Source organism: Bufo bufo, chromosome 11, assembly GCF_905171765.1.
Source record: "Bufo bufo chromosome 11, aBufBuf1.1, whole genome shotgun sequence".
NCBI lineage: Eukaryota > Metazoa > Chordata > Amphibia > Anura > Bufonidae > Bufo > Bufo bufo.
Window position 1 is genome coordinate 21,898,086 of NC_053399.1, and position 17,683 is coordinate 21,915,768.

A 17,683-nucleotide genomic window follows, 5' to 3' on the forward strand; every position below is an offset into this window, starting at 1 on the left:
TTAGAGTGCCTAGAAGTTTCATGGCCTCTCTGACTGTACAAAATGGAAGAACAAGGGATTTAGAAACCTCGTCTATTACACCGGAGACTTTTTGAGGGGGAAGAAAGGTTTTTTGACGAGTTGAGTCTAGTAGTCTGGTAATACCCCTATGCTTAATTGCCCTGGGAATGAATAACTTCCTTCCCGGAGCCTTCCATTCCCGTTTGATTCACGCCAGTTCTTATGAACCGGAAAAACGCTTTTTCCGTTGTTCAAGGTCACTAAACATTTCGTCCTGTACCGACCTTCGTAGCTTCTCACCCCAGAGGTTCATGGTCGCTCTAACTGCTTTTAATAATTCTTTAGTATCTTCAGAAGAGAAAAGAAAACTTTTAAATTCAATATCAGACCGAGAGGAATCGACTGTTCTGAGTCTTAGGAAGACAAGTCTGAGCGGACCATTTTAGGATCCCCGCGTCTAGATGTAGAGGGACCAGGTACGGATACAGGATTTTCAGTTAAAGCGAAACGCATTTCTTGCCCGATTATGTCTCCTAGTTCTTCTCGAATAGCGGGAACTAAATCCTTTGCCATGTTAGAAGTACATTTTTTGCAAAGTTTCTTTGTGCAGGATCCAGGTAATTTTAAAGAACAAATCACACATTTTCTAGGTGCAGGATGTTTTTGCTCTCTGAGCGCCATCTTTATAGCTCTACATGCATACAGGGAGAAAGCAGAGGTAACAAGGGGGTTAGCTTAGGTAAATGATATAACCAGCATCTCCCCATGCGTACAGACACTTACAACAGTCGGCCCCAGAGTGGTCTCTATTGAGTCCGTCCCCAGCTCAGACATGGTGACAGGCTATCTACCGCATAGTCCCCCTTATACATCTCCCTTATCTGCAGACCTCAGATCAGAGGGCGATTTCCGCCTTGATCAGCGCGCCAAATAAGCTCTGCCCACTCAACGCATCATCGCTTGGCCGTACGTAGGAAGTCACCGCTGGATCGCAGGGTGACTTCCTGTGATGTCACCGCTAAAGCCGAACCTATCGGATTGCGGCAGAAGGCGTGCACGTGACCGGAGTAACTCACTGAGTGTCCTGTCTCCACATGGAATCCCCTGCCCGACGCGCAGAGCGGGAGATAAGGAGCAGATGCCCGACATGTAGCGGACCCTCCAGCACCACAGGTACCCAACTAGGGAACGGGTGCTGCCTGCATCCCTCATGTGGCCAATGCACACAAAAAAAAACGCCTCTGTCTGCCTCCACAGACGGGGTCCCACAGCATTTGCCATGAGAAAAAAAAATAAATAAAAAAATCGCCTCCCATCTGAAAGGGACAGAAAGACACTGAGGAGGAGCCGGAGGAGGGTCAAATATATTCTTCCTGTCCCTACCTCATCTCTCATGGTAATGCCATGATGAAAGGGAAAAACAGGACATGTTCTATCTTTTTGCGGAATGGACATATGAAAATGGAATGCACACAGAGCAACTCGCGTTTTTTTTTGCGGACCCATTGAAAAGAATGGTCCCGTATACGGTCTGCAAAAAAACGGACCAGACACGGAAAGAAAATACGTTTGTGTGAATGAGGCCTTATAAGGAATGTAGATTAGCGGGCTGTGCCGTGTACACCTCCACCCGTCAGCACTACCTGACATCCGCAGGACGCTGTGCTCGCGAGTCACTGGAGGTCGCGCTGTGCAGGCCCTCCAGGCGCGACGGTGGAGCTCCTCTCCCAGGATCTTCTCTGCTTTGAGGCAGGCTTTTCAGGGGAGGCATGCTGCTATTGAAGATGATGGCTTCTGAGGCTTTCAGGTTATTGGTTTCTAGAAACACAAAAAATAAAAAATCACATCAAAAGAGATGAAAACAAATTCCATGATTTGGGGTGCTTACAGTTATAACGGAGACTCGCTTATGTAGCAGTACTGGCGTGCAGGAGGATAGCGCCAAGCGTCTGTGCGCCGACTATTGACTTCAGCAAATATCATAAAGGTCTGATCAGAGGGGCCCGAACATTGAGACAAACCATAAAAGTAATACCAGGGAAAGCTCTTTAACGCTGAGGTTCTTCATATAAAGGACAGCGCATGCTGTGACCAGCGGGACACGACCATACCCGTTCTGCGGTACACAAAAACTCAGATTCCCACTTGCACTGTAGAACTGCCTATTCTTGTCTACAGAATGGACAAGTATAGGACATGTTCTATTTTATTTTTAATTTTTTTTGCAGGGCCGCACCGACATATGGATGTGGTGTGCGGTCTGCATGTATTGTATACCACTGACAGTATTAGGTCAGTGTTAGCAATACATTCCAGACCTCTAAGGGTTACATAGCATCGTAAATCAATTTGATGCTATGCGACTCCGGCAGTGCTAGAAGGTCAGGCCGGGTGCTGCGCTGTGAGTCCGCAGTGTGACACCCGCTCGTCTGAAAGGGGCCTTAGGCCTGTTTCCCACCTGCACTGTTAATTTCAGCATTGAGATGCGACAGAGAATCTCAATACTGGAATTTTAGGCTCCTAAATAACCAGATCCGTCACCATTGACTTACATTGTTTTTAGTGACGGATCCAGTTTTTTTTTTACATTTTTATGACTGGACACAAAACCGCAGCTTGCAGCAGTTTTGTGCCCGGTCACAAAACGTAATGCTGCTGGAACGGAAGACATCCTGAACCGATCTCTTTCAATTCAGAATGCATGAGGGCTAAACTAAAACATTTTTTCCGGTATTGAGATCCACTGCCGGATCTCAATACCGGAAAACAACAGCGCAAGTGTGAAAGAGGCCTGAGGGTGAATTTCCTGGCCATGGATTTGCAGTGAGGATTCTGCATCGCAAAACAAGCAGCAAAGTACAGTATAATACATAAAGGGTGCGACTTTAATAAGATGGCTGTGGCAGATCTGCAGATCCATTCCAAAATCTGAATATATTACAGCGGCTTTTGCGCAGAAAAATCCCGCTGCATGTGGATTCTGCCTCAGCGCACACGCTTTCTCTGCCCGTTTACTTAAAAAAAAAAAAATAAACCCTTGGATAGAAGAGGAGTCGTGAAGCACACACCTGGAGTGACAGAGCGCAGCTTATCCAGCACGCCTTGCAGCCTGAAAAACAGAGGAGGTTACAATTAATCATGACACACTGTAACAAACCCTCAGGACAGGAGGGAGAATTTTGCTGCTTATGTTCCTACATCACAGGGGACAGGATACAGTGGAGAACTATTAAACGTTCTCCAGCCTTTTCGTAAGTTTTAAAAGTCTCCCCCCTCCCCGCCGACCCTTTGGAGTCAAGTCTACTTACCTGTTCTCCTCTGCTTGGTTCTGGCTCCTTCAGTCCTCCGCTAGCTTCGCCACGATCCAGTCCCTCACATGCGCCGCTGCAGCCAATGACTTGCCCCAGTGGTGAGATGTCCCCCAAGCGGCATGTCATTGGGTCACGTCCCACTTGGTAAACACGTCACTGTTGCAGCAGGAGACTGGGGCACACAGGGGACCGGAGGCCTGTGAAGAAAGTGGTGGACCAAAGGAGCCGGAACCAAGTAGCGAGAAGCTGGTAAGTAAGCTTGAATCCACAGGTCCTGGGGGGAGAATAAAAAAAAACAAATAAAAAAAAATAAAAAAATAAAAAACACACACACCTTATGAAAAAGCTGGAGAACCCCTTTAAAGGGGTATTCCCATCACAGACAATGGCTGCCCATAGAAATGAATAGGAGCAGGGGCCACGCGTGCGTGGTGCGCTCCCATTTACTTCTATAGGAGCAGCGCTTGGCTCCAGCCACAGCTCTCCCGGCTCCGTTCTCGTTGTAGGTGCGGGTCTCAGAGGTGGGATAGCAATATGCCCCCATTGTCTGTGATGGGAATAATTGGATTTTTGTACTTAACGTAAATTCTCGTTCAATTCATTGGGGGACACAGCACCATGGGAATATGCCAAGCTACCACTAGGAGGCGACACTAGATATGAAAAAGGTTGGCTCTGCCCGGGTGGGCTATACCCTCTCCACAGACACTAGGCTAATCAGTTTGTACCAATAGCAGTAGGAGAGAGAAACAAAAAGCAAAGAACCAACATGTCCTGGATCGGGGAAGGAAGAAGAACAGCAGCCCGGTGACCAGGAGAAATGAAAACAAAGGGTGGGATCTGTGTCCCCCAATGAATAGAACGAGAAACTGATTTTACGGTAAGTACAAAAATCCAATTTTCTCGTTAACGTCATTGGAGGACACAGCACCATGGGACGTCCCAAAGCAGTCCCCGAGGGTGGGAAGGAAATCTCATGCAAAAAGTTGGGCGCACAGGTGCAGGAGAACCGTGTGACCCAACAGGACCAGGAGAGGCCATAGCATGAAATGGTAGATAGAAAACTAAGGAAGAGAGCCGAGAGGCTCCAGGACCAGGAAGAGTTTAAAGAAAAAAATTGTGGGAGATCTTCAGGATCCCAAGGACAAGTGCCTGGGAAAAAAGGCCATATGCAAGAAAGGAACAAAAGGGAAACACCAAGCTTCACCCAAGGTGGGAAAAATAAAGAAGCTAGAGGATAGGGAGCAGGGCTAGATGTCCTGCACCAGAACCGAGAGTAGAACAAGTGCTCACTAGAGAGTCTGAGGAAGGATCTGGAAGAACCAGGGCTCCCCCTGAAGAAGAGCAGCACAACCGGAAGGCGTCTGTTGGTAATGGCTTAGCGCTCTGCATATAGACGGACGCTCCAGGAGGAGGATCTATAAGAGGACAGACCCAACAAGAAAAATTAGACCATGAGGGAACCTGGCGGGAGAGAAAATGCCTGGGAAAAGGACAGGAGCAGTCCTGAACCAAGGAAAAAAAAAAAAACTTCCTGGAGACAAACTAAAAGGAAGACCCCGTGACTGAACGATTGAGAGAAAGAATAGCAAAGACTCACCATGGGAAGAGTAGCAAGCCTCCTTCCACTGCAAGGCAGGTGGGAAAAGAGAAACGCCCTATGAGAAGGTGGGAACCCCATCCCGCCCGAGAAAGCAGCCAACCTCTGGGGGAGAAGGGGGTCCTTGGTAATGGCCAGGAGAAGGGAACGTAAAGACAAGGTTTCCACACAAAGAAGGCGAGACTCGAGCCTCAGAAAAACTGGAACAAAATATCACTGTGAAATGTAAGACCAGAGAAATCCCCGGCCACATGAAGTCTCAGGAAAAAAGGAACCAGTCGCAGGCAATACAAGTGTGGACACACTCGTCTGAGAGATATCGGAGTAGAAGAGAGAGGACTCCAAACAGCCTAAGGAGGAACAGTTCTCAAATCGAGGGAAAGCTCCAACCCAGAAGTGGCCAATATGAATGTAAATTGCAAACCGGAGCAACAAACTCCCCGGTACCAGGACCTGAACCTGGGGAGACGGGGAAGAGAGGCTAGAATCTCAAGAGGGACACAAGCCTATGGGACCCAGGAGGGAAAAGAACCAAACCGGGCCCCAAGAAGCAGCTGTCATACAGAGCATGTGCGGTCAGAGATGCAGAGGGAACCGGCCAGCTCGATGGTCTAAGAACCATTGGGGCAGGGACTCCAAGCAGGACTACCCAGTCAGAGGCTCAGGTAGGGTCCACAGAACTGGACCACATGAGGACAATAATAGCCGGATTATCAAAGGAAAAATCAAATGTAGCAACCATAGGGAAAAAAAACATCAGCCATGGTTAATCAACCATCCTAAGTGTGGTGACTAGCATACTGTATAACACTGCCCCGGGAGGGGCAACTACAGCACCCTGGATTTTGTAAAAGTATCATCAGACATCCATATGTCAGAAAAGGATGCCGGGAGAGACTACACGGAGATGTAGAAACCAGCTACCAGCAGGAAGGGGGAAGAAACTGACAGGTGCAGACAACGGCACTGCTGTCATGTAGCACAACTAATCAGAGAACATAAGGGAGCACCAAGAACGCCCGGACCATGGAAGAACTACGGGACCATGTCCGATACCAGAGAGACAGCGGAAAATTCCACCCACCAAGTAGGCGTGTGGCGCTCACTAGTCCTGTCACAGCCATATCAGAGAGGACGTCCAGCGATGACCCGAACACTGCAGCAGCGGCTGGTCTTTCCAATGCTGCGTATCCCTGCAGGAAAGAGCATCCCGTGGTGACCCAGGTACTCTGCCAGGACTCTGTGAAAACAAAGCAGAGGCAGTAACAGCAATGGGAGTACTCCATCCATGAAATGGGGTAACGCTGCTGTGCGGAATACAGTAGTACTTTGTCAGTCTTATAAAGAGCAGACCTAGCATGATAGCCAACCGCCTGCCCATGGCGGAGGGAGTGCGGTTGTCTGGTGCATAACATGACTGAGAAGTCCTGTTAAGTAGTGCATCAAGCAATAAAGTAAATCTCGTGCCTAGTGCAGGGGCAATGAGAAGACTTGGTGCACCCAGAGGGCCTGGTTCAGGAGGTACTGCACCGGGTGTCAGAGCTGAACAGGCCAGCCATATACTGGATCTAACTCTACTCCACCCAAGAAGGGGGGGGGATATATGATTACCAGGTACATACTACAACCAGGATGGTTTGTCGGCTACAGCGCCTTGAGATAGTACACCGCCGAGGACAACAGTAATGGGTGCCAGATGTATCCTAGAACCAGAAAAGAGTGATGAATACAGCGTCTGGGGATGGTACCATCAGTCCGCATGAAGAGGGGCCACGTGATTGCCTAGCACACATTAGAGCCAGGAAAGGGCAATGCAGGAGCCGTATGGGCCACAGATTGTACCAATAGGGCACAGCACTTGGAGATACTACAAATACTCCGCCTGAGAATAGGAGTAATCTGGCTGCATGGTGCACATTATAATGAGAGTGGAGACATGGCTACAGCATCTGAAGATCATACAGGTACTCTGCTTAATAAGGCAGTAATATGGTTGCGTGGTGCACACTAGAACCAGACAGGTGTAATGGCTACAGCATCTGGAGATGGTACAGGTACTCCACCCAATAATGGAGTAATATGGTGCAAGGGGCGCATTAGAACCAGACAGGTGTAATGGCTTCAGCCTCTTCAGATGGTACAGGTACTCCGCTTAATAAGGCAGTAATATGGTTGCATGGTGCACACTAGCACCAGGATGGTGTATTGGCTACAGCGTCTGGAGAAGTAATATGGTGGCCTGGAGCACTCTCCGACTAGAAGGGTGGGTGGAATATAGCCCCTGGTAATAGTGAAATTACTCCAGCTGAAAAGGAGATACATTGGAACCAGGAAAGTCTGCCGGATACAGCGTTTGGCAGTGGTACAAGTACCCCCCTGTGAAGGGGAAGGCGTACGTACCTGGGACACCACATAGGTGAACTAAACACAGTGGCGGGTAAAGCACAACCTTCTGGAGAGGCGGCAAGCTGACTTACCCGTGTGGATAATTATCTGTGCAACCAGGGGAGTGCCATCTGAAAATCCACTATGGGGATACCAACCCTGGAGAGGAGAGGTTCCTCAGTGGACATTTGTCTTTGACCACCCAGAGAGATTCTGTATGGTGGGAGACCGCCTGATGCTCTGTTCAGAGTCAGAATCGGTGCAGAGGAGTCCCCCGATGAGGCCGAAGAAACCCAACGCGTTTCCCTCAGTGCTAGTCCCTTCCTTGGAGGAAACCAGGATGCAGGGGATGAGCGGGACCTATGAGGGGAGACCCTAGGCCGCTATTGGACTCTGCCCTCTGATATGGACCGAGGTAGGAAGCAAAGCACTCCCGGGGGGGCCGAATAGGGCAGGGAAGAGCGCCATAATATCATCATAGCTGAGAATGGGCACAGGCTACGGTGGAGGTGAGGTACCCACGTGGGGAGAAGGTGACCCCTGAACAGAGTTTACGGTAACCCGGCTGACCCCAGGATCCAGGCCGATAGCACAGCAACCCCCAGCCACCGCAGGAGCAGATGCAACACAGGGGGAGGAATGGAGGGCAAGGGGACCTGCCACAACATGAACCACCGAACAGGGGACCAAGATAATACGTCCCACCAATGACGCTACATGCGGGCAGGGGGGCACCCTCTGGGAAGAAGTACATCTCGTCCTCCCACCGGAAATTCCGTGCAGAGACCTCTAAAAGGCCATGAGGGAGGCCACACCCATAGAAAAAAATGGCAGAAAAGAGTTTGGCCTAGTCCCAGTAGATAGTGTAGCCGAAAATGAGGCACCCCCGGCGGACTGATCCTGCAGGGTGCTGGGAAGAGGGGAAAAAAAGCTCCAAAAGGCTACAAAAAAGGCTAGGCACGGAAAGGGGGTCAAAGCGACTTCCATTGGTGAGAACAATGACCCAATAGAACCCCTGGATGGCAGGGAAAAATCGGAAAACAGATGCGGCCTTGTCACAGCCGGAGCCGGGACTAAAGTAGATGCCGCAGCCGAAAATGAAACACCCTAAGCGGGCGGACACCGCGGGACCTGGGGAGGGGAGGAAGGAATGCCCTGAGGGGGAGGGAGGTGGGGGGTCATAGCATCCCCCTTATAGAAAGAAAAATGAGCCACACAGAGATCCTAAGGAGTCCCTAACCAGGGTAGGGAGCATACTCACCATCTGGCATCTTCAGGCGCCGCAGGGTCACCCCTTCATTAAACTCGCACTAGAGTGGGATTACCGGTACTCCACTGCGGATGCAGTAACGGGGGACTGGGTGACCGGCGAGGTACGTGCCTGCAGGGGGTGCTACTAAAGTGGACTTCCACGATGAAGACCCCCCTTCTGCAGGATAAAACCTGCACCTGTAAAAGGTGTGAAAAAGGAGCAGCAAGACCTGCAGGAGAAGAGCAGGTCGTGTCTGCCTCTTAGGGACACTAGACTAAAACTGATTAGCCTAGTGTCTGTGGAGAGGATATAGCCCACCTGGGCGGAGCCAACCTTTTTCATAGCTAGTGTCGCCCCCTAGTGGTAGCTTGGCGTATACCCATGGTGTTGTGTCCCCCAATGACATTAACGAGAAACCCCTTTAAGCGCATACAGGTTTTCAGCATCTGGTTCCATTCCCTGGCTGGCAGCAAAGAGGTTTCATAAACAAAGCTTCTCATTATACAAGCAGGGGCTAATTCTACATACAGTCACCTTTAAAAAATAAATAAATCACACAGTTACATGTGAAAGGTTCTTATCGGTGGGGGTCTATGTGCTGAGACCCCCACCCACCGCTTTGCTGCTGAAGAAACAAAATTAAGACAGCATCAATGGAAGGTTTTAGCACTCCGACCCCCAATGATTAAAGGGGTTCTCCGGGCCTTTAATATTGGTGACCTATCCTCAGGATAGCTCATCAATTACAGCTCTGCAGGGGTCCCGCGAGTGTCGGGCCCCCCCACAATCTGATATTGATGACGTATCCTGAGGATAGGTCATCAATATTAAAAGGGGCATATCGCTAGGATATGCCCCCAGTGTCTGATAGGTGCAGGTCCCACACCTACAACGAGAACAATGCGGGGAGCTCTGTGACTGGAGGACCCCGGGTCCGTCCACCACCAAGCACTGCCCCCATAGAAGTGAATGAGAGCGCACCGCACATGCGCGGCCCCTGCTGCCATTCATTTCTATGGGGCAGACGGCAATAGCTGAGCCAGCGCTCGGCTATTTTCGGCGGCCCCATAGAAATGAATAGAGGGCGGCTGCGTATGCGCAGTGCGCCCTCTATTCATTTCCCAGCTCCGTCCTCATTATAGGTGGGGGTCCTAGCGATATGCCCCCATTGTCTGAGATGGGAAAACCCCTTTAAAACGTGTGATATGTTGCTATGACGTATCAAAGGTGTTTCTAAAGTGCAGAGGAATGGCGGCGCTCTACGTCGTGTCCTGGTCATGGGGTTACTGCAGTATTTTTCTACAGCTTTCCATACGGATTTGCGGGAGGGGAGAAAGCACAACCGATACTGCGGCAAATCCCATACACATTACGGCCGAGTTCCACTGCCGCCAGAGCATCCACGGACAGCAAAGGCGTTATTCTCAAAACCTGCGCCGGGCACAAGTGGTCACTGTGGTGTGCACGGCCGTATGAACAGGGTTAACAGAGACGAGCCTGCCCTTTTTACTGTGTTCCGCCATCTAGCAATCAGTGAGAACCTGCAGGTATTACTCCAGTGGTCGTCAGCGACAGGATTGGCTGCTAGGAGGACATGCTGATTCTACACACGGCGCCCCGAGAGGCAGAATCGCGGTTACCAGGTGGTGAATCGGGCCGTGTTGTTCCCCAGGAAGAGCGACAGGTCGTCCGTCATCTGCTCCTGACTCTTCTTGTTGGCCACCATCACCATGATGTAATCGGGGAGCTCCTCATCTACATGGAGAAGACACAGGGGTGAGGGGGTCCAGCAGAAGACACAGGGGTGAGGGGGTCCAGCAGAAGACACAGGGGTGAGGGGGTCCAGCAGAAGACACAGGGGTGAGGGGGTCCAGCAGAAGACACAGGGGTGAGGGGGTCCAGCAGAAGACACAGGGGTGAGGGGGTCCAGCAGAAGACACAGGGGTGAGGGGGTCCAGCAGAAGACACAGGGGTGAGGGGGTCCAGCAGAAGACACAGGGGTGAGGGGGTCCAGCAGAAGACACAGGGGTGAGGGGGTCCAGCAGAAGACACAGGGGTGAGGGGGTCCAGCAGAAGACACAGGGGTGAGGGGGTCCAGCAGAAGACACAGGGGTGAGGGGGTCCAGCAGAAGACACAGGGGTGAGGGGGTCCAGCAGAAGACACAGGGGTGAGGGGGTCCAGCAGAAGACACAGGGGTGAGGGGGTCCAGCAGAAGACACAGGGGTGAGGGGGTCCAGCAGAAGACACAGGGGTGAGGGGGTCCAGCAGAAGACACAGGGGTGATGGGGTCCAGGCCGCTCTCCCAGCAGAAGACTCGCCATTTCATTCAGATCTTAGGAACTTACCGACATAAGCGCCGAGCTCTTGCAGCTTCCCCTTAATGGCCATCTGTGGGGAAACCCAAAAATTACAATATAACCAAGACACAGCGGCAGAGCACCCCCAATACACACACCTCGCCCGCGTACACCCCAATATACACACACACCTCGCCCGCGTACACCCCAATACACACACACACACCGCCCGCGTACACCCCAATACACACACACCGCCCGCGTACACCCCAATACACACACACACACCTCGCCCGCGTACACCCCAATACACACACACACCTCGCCCGCGTACACCCCAATACACACACACACCTCGCCCGCGTACACCCCAATACACACACACACCTCGCCCGCGTACACCCCAATACACACACACACACCTCGCCCGCGTACACCCCAATACACACACACACACCTCGCCCGCGTACACCCCAATACACACACACACACCTCGCCCGCGTACACCCCAATACACACACACACACCTCGCCCGCGTACACCCCAATACACACACACACACCTCGCCCGCGTACACCCCAATACACACACACACACCTCGCCCGCGTACACCCCAATACACACACACCTCGCCCGCGTACACCCCAATACACACACACACACCTCGCCCGCGTACACCCCAATACACACACACACACCTCGCCCGCATACACCCCAATATACACACACACCTCGCCCGCATACACCCCAATATACACACACACCTCGCCCACATCACCAGCTTACACCTCAATATACACACCTCCCCCCGTCACAACACCCCAATATACACACCTCCCCCCGTCACCAGCATACACCCCAATATACACACCTCCCCCCGTCACCAGCATACACCCCAATATACACACCTCCCCCGTCACTAGAGTACACCCCAATATACACACCTCCCCCCATCACCAGCATACACCCCAATATACACACCTCCCCCGTCACTAGAGTACACCCCAATATACACACCTCCCCCCGTCACCAGCGTACACCCCAATATACACACCTCCCCCGTCACCAGCATACACCCCAATATACACACCTCCCCCGTCACCAGCATACACCCCAATATACACACCTCCCCCGTCACTAGAGTACACCCCAATATACACACCTCCCCCGTCACTAGTGTACACCCCAATATACACACCTCCCCGTCACCAGCATACACCCCAATATACACACCTCCCCGTCACCAGCATACACCCCAATATACACACCTCCCCCGTCACCAGCATACACCCCAATATACACACCTCCCCCCGTCACTAGTGTACACCCCAATATACACACCTCCCCCGTCACCAGCATACACCCCAATATACACACCTCCCCCCGTCACTAGTGTACACCCCAATATACACACCTCCCCCGTCACTAGAGTACACCCCAATATACACACCTCCCCCCGTCACTGGTGTACACCCCAATATACACACCTCCCCCCGTCACTAGAGTACACCCCAATATACACACCTCCCCCCGTCACCAGTGTACACCCCAATATACACACCTCCCCCCGTCACCAGCATACACCCCAATATACACACCTCCCCCGTCACTAGAGTACACCCCAATATACACACCTCCCCCCATCACTAGTGTACACCCCAATATACACACCTCCCCCCGTCACCAGCATACACCCCAATATACACACCTCCCCCGTCACTAGTGTACACCCCAATATACACACCTCCCCCCGTCACCAGCATACACCCCAATATACACACCTCCCCCGTCACTAGTGTACACCCCAATATACACACCTCCCCCCCCGTCACTAGCGTACACCCCAATATACACACCCCCCCCCCCGTCACTAGAGTACACCCCAATATACACACCTCCCCCCCGTCACTAGAGTACACCCCAATATACACACCTCCCCCCGTCACTGGTGTACACCCCAATATACACACCTCCCCCCGTCACCAGTGTACACCCCAATATACACACCTCCCCCCGTCACCAGTGTACACCCCAATATACACACCTCCCCCCGTCACCAGTACTATACAGTCCCCCTCTTGACTCCTACAGGACCCCTCAGTAAATATTCGGGTCACCCCCCGGTCACACGTTGTATTGGAGGACATAGCTGCGGTTACACACCCGGATCTTCCGGCTGATCTCCGTCCCGATCTCCATGGCTCAGGCTCTGAGGTACCGAACACAGGGAGAAGCGACGCAGGTTACCGGAGAGTGGAGCTGTACAGCAGGCCTCACTACACTATGCACGGTTATCACCGGGCAGCAACAGCATCACAGCGACACCAGGCGGATCGGAGGAGAAACTGCAGCCCTGGAAAACTAACCGGGCAGCCCCGCCCACCAGCTGTCATCAAACTGAACTGCCCCCGCCCACTCCAGGTCGAGCCCGTTTTCTTGCTGTCAGTGGATGAAAACCCATCCTGACCTACTGCTGCTCAGACACCTGACAGTGTGCTAAAATCCTTTCCAGAAAATAGGTCATCCCCTGTCAGGAGAATAATCTGGACACAGTCATGTTACAAATCGTTTATGACTGCTCATCCTTTTAAACGGTCTTCTCATGAAATCTACATAAGTGCCTATAGGGGGAGATTTATCAAAACTGGTGTAAAGCAACACTGGCTTAGTTGCACATGGCAACCAATCGGATTTCACCTTTCATTTTTCAGAGCTCCTTTGGTAAATAAAAGGTGGAATCTGATTGGGTTGCTATGGGTAACTAGGTCAGATTCCCTTTTACACCAGTTTTGATAAATCTACATGTCGCCTGCAGCAGACACAGATGATGGGAGTGATAGGAGTAGGACAGGAGGAATATTACACTAGCACTATTATAGTATCAGGGGGGTAGTCTGAGACTGGTTCAGGGATTATCCCGCTGCAGACATATGGCGGAGGTCATGCGATTAGCCGGACGGATCAACCTACAATCAGAAAGAAAATCTGGGGGGAAAAGACCGTTGTGGGTGATGCGGGCACAGGATGAACGTGGTGGACTCCGCCACACCTGGTGCCATCTTTAATAATAATCTGTATATATAGCGCCAACATATTCCACAACCTGTATTCCCTGTGCTGATATTTTCTCTGTTTCCACCCATTTTGTGTCCAGAAATGGATGTCATAAGAAATCTTACTCATTTTTTGTATGAAATTGTCTCAGAATTTATCCACGTACTTACATCATATTATTTATCCTGTACAGATCCTGAGTTCCATCCTGCATTATACTCCAGAGCTGTACTCACTATTCTGCTGGTGCAGTCACTGTGTACATACATTACTTATCCTGTACTGATCCTGAGTTACATCCTGTATTTTACTCCAGAGCTGCACTCACTATTCTGCTGGTGGAGTCACTGTGTACATACATTACTTATCCTGTACTGATCCTGAGTTACATCCTGTATTTTACTCCAGAGCTGCACTCACTATTCTGCTGGTGCAGTCACTGTGTACATACATTACTTATCTTGTACTGATCCTGAGTTACATCCTGTATTATACTCCAGAGCTGCACTCACTATTCTGCTGGTGCAGTCACTGTGTACATACATTACTTATCCTGTACTGATCCTGAATTACATCCTGTATTATACTCCAGAGCTGCACTCACTATTCTGCTGGTGCAGTCACTGTGTACATACATTACTTATCCTGTACTAATCCTGAGTTACATCCTGTATTTTACTCCAGAGCTGCACTCACTATTCTGCTGGTGGAGTCACTGTGTACACACATTACTTATCTTGTACTGATCCTGAGTTACATCCTGTATTATACTCCAGAGCTGCACTCACTATTCTGCTGGTGCAGTCACTGTGTACATACATTACTTATCTTGTACTGATCCTGAGTTACATCCTGTATTATACTCCAGAGCTGCACTCACTATTCTGCTGGTGCAGTCACTGTGTACATACATTACTTATCCTGTACTGATCCTGAGTTATATCCTGCATTATACTCCAGAGCTGCAATCACTACCTGTAGGATGTAAATATTTTTTATTTCCATTTTTTAATGTATTTTTTTCAGTTTTATCTGATTCTGGAGAAGTCACAGCCGCCATCACGCTCCCACAGAGGTCATCACCCAGCTTTCCCAGACTCCTATAAGGCATTTCTGCCTACCTATGAGACGTCCCACTATATCACCAGGCAAATGACTACAACCCCCAGCATCCCAGGTAGCAGACCATTGACTGACAGCCACCTATGTATACTTCTATAGGTACAGGACAGACCCATCTGTTGATTGCCACCTGGGATGCTGGGAGTAGTAGTGACAGTGCCCTGGGATGCTGGGAGTAGTAGTGTTCTCTGCCCCTGTTTATTGGGCTGCCCTCTATTTCTGGAGGGGAGCAGCTGTCCCCGCACTGACATTCCCACTGCCTGGCATTCCAACCCCCTGACATCATGGGCAGCAGCAGCAGGCAGGGTTCTCTAAACATTCCACGTATCCTTCCGCCAGGGACTACATCTCTGCCTGCTGCGCTCTCTTAGTAAATAGTGCCAGCCGTCCTCGCCCCGCACAGCTGGCACTCAGGGTGAAGGTGGCAGGAGGACGGACTATTTCATAAGAGAAGTGTCTTGGCCGTCCCTCCGCCCCGAGGCTTCATCACAGCGCGCAGTGATCTGCTGCCAGCTCCGCCAGACAGGAAGTGAGCAGAAGTGTCCAGTGGAGCAGGCGCCGTGGAGATTGGGGGGACCTGAGGTGTGTGCACCCTGTAATGCAGACTGAGCCCCTGCAGCCTGGAGGACGAGACCCCCGACTCTGTGTGTTATAGAGTCCGAGGCAGAGAAGAGAGCAGCTCAGCCCTGGATTTGTGTAACAGGTGAGAGGGATACATTGTATCTGCTGTGCCCCTCAGGAGTGATACCTTGTATCTGCCGTGCCCCTCAGGAGTGATACCTTGTATCTGCCGTGCCCCTCAGGAGTGATACCTTGTATCTGCCGTGCCCCTCAGGAGTGATACCTTGTATCTGCCGTGCCCCTCAGGAGTGATACCTTGTATCTGCCGTGCCCCTCAGGAGTGATACCTTGTATCTGCCGTGCCCCTCAGGAGTGATACCTTGTATCTGCCGTGCCCCTCAGGAGTGATACCTTGTATCTGCCGTGCCCCTCAGGAGTGATACCTTGTATCTGCCGTGCCCCTCAGGAGTGATACTTTGTATCTGCCGTGCCCCTCAGGAGTGATACCTTGTATCTGCCGTGCCCCTCAGGAGTGATACCTTGTATCTGCCGTGCCCCTCAGGAGTGATACCTTGTATCTGCCGTGCCCCTCAGGAGTGATACTTTGTATCTGCCGTGCCCCTCAGGAGTGATACTTTGTATCTGCCGTGCCCCTCAGGAGTGATACTTTGTATCTGCCGTGCCCCTCAGGAGTGATACTTTGTATCTGCCGTGCCCCTCAGGAGTGATACCTTGTATCTGCCGTGCCCCTCAGGAGTGATACCTTGTATCTGCCGTGCCCCTCAGGAGTGATACCTTGTATCTGCCGTGCCCCTCAGGAGTGATACCTTGTATCTGCCGTGCCCCTCAGGAGTGATACCTTGTATCTGCCGTGCCCCTCAGGAGTGATACCTTGTATCTGCCGTGCCCCTCAGGAGTGATACCTTGTATCTGCTGTGCCCCTCAGGAGTGATACCTTGTATCTGCTGTGCCCCTCAGGAGTGATACCTTGTATCTGCCGTGCCCCTCAGGAGTGATACCTTGTATCTGCTGTTTACATTTACCTGTGATACATCGTATGTCATCTATGAATCCAGTTGTATATTTATGTACTTTATGATACGCTGTATCTGTCGCTCGGGAGTGATACACTATCTGTTGTCTTGATCAGGGGTGATATGTTGTATAGGGACGATGCCTTGTATCACTTCTGCTGTAGGATCAGGGAGGTGCAGGTTTGGGGGTAGCTAGGTTCAGGGTGGGGTACGGTGCTTTCTTGGAAGTCTAGATGGGATTTTTATAGCTCTATATTAAGAGCGGTGACTGTAGCAGGGGGATCCAGGTCTTGGCAGGGCAGCCTGTCCCTTCTCTGCTCCAACAAATCTGGAATAGCTGAGAGGGCTCCTGTGAAATGACAGCCGGGGGTGGTTACTATTTGTCAGGACCCTGCACTGTTATTATTATCAGGTCCTTTCCTTTTTTATTTCAGACTTTACTGTAATCTTAGGCTTGGCCATTAATGGAAAGATGATGAACAGGACTATAAACTGCCACTGGTAACTGTAATCACTACACCGGAGGATCAGCAACCTGCTGTTGTGCAACTACAACTCCCAGCATGCACACTTGCTCAGCTGCTCCCAGAAATTCTATAGAAGAGAAGGGAGCATGCTGGGAGTTGTAGTTTCACAACAGCTGGAGTGCCAAAGGTTGATGATCCCTGCACTACACCCATGGTAAATGGCATAGATGCTGTCTGTATTGTCCTGACGTGTCTGAGAGTCGATTACGGGTCGGTGGTTGGTTGTAGAGGATTTTCTGCACTGACTCATCTCTTTTATGGCGATACATTGTTTATGATTGGATATTGTGCGCCTGTTACATTTTATTTGAAAATAACTTCTTTGTAAATGATGATCTGCTACATTGTAAATATTACTGTCTGTTGTGTGCCCCTTCAGCCGTGGAGGTGCAGGTTAGGACCTCTTTTGTAGGTTACGGGTACAATTGCAATTTGTTTTGGATAGGTCATCAGTACCTGATCAGTAGGGGGTCTGACACCAGGCACCCTCGCCGATCAGCTGTAGGAGAAGGAGTCCACGCTCACAGTAGCGCCACGGC

At 50.9% G+C, this 17,683-nt stretch overlaps 2 protein-coding genes across 6 annotated transcripts in view; one reads left to right on the forward strand and one right to left on the reverse strand.

Moving 5' to 3' along the window:
- ZC3H14 (zinc finger CCCH-type containing 14) overlaps positions 1-13,158 on the reverse strand; it is a 32,407-nt gene extending 19,249 nt beyond the window's left edge. For all 4 annotated transcript variants that reach the window (XM_040411915.1, XM_040411913.1, XM_040411914.1 and 1 more), the window contains exons 1-5: positions 13,010-13,158; positions 10,895-10,937; positions 10,189-10,303; positions 3,069-3,109; positions 1,644-1,818 (exon numbers count right to left, since the gene is read on the reverse strand). In XM_040411915.1, coding sequence (XP_040267849.1) covers positions 1,644-1,818; positions 3,069-3,109; positions 10,189-10,303; positions 10,895-10,937; positions 13,010-13,045 — 410 coding nt within the window. In that variant the 5' untranslated portion in view covers positions 13,046-13,158. The remainder of the gene's footprint in view (positions 1-1,643; positions 1,819-3,068; positions 3,110-10,188; positions 10,304-10,894; positions 10,938-13,009) is intronic.
- Positions 13,159-15,421: 2,263 nt separating this feature from the next.
- Positions 15,422-17,683, forward strand: part of PTPN21 (protein tyrosine phosphatase non-receptor type 21) — a 41,053-nt gene continuing 38,791 nt past the window's right edge. The window contains exon 1 of one of the 2 annotated variants that reach the window (XM_040412869.1): positions 15,422-15,725. The gene's annotated coding sequence lies outside the window, so the exon portion shown is untranslated. The remainder of the gene's footprint in view (positions 15,726-17,683) is intronic. The other variant, XM_040412870.1, reaches the window with a different exon arrangement.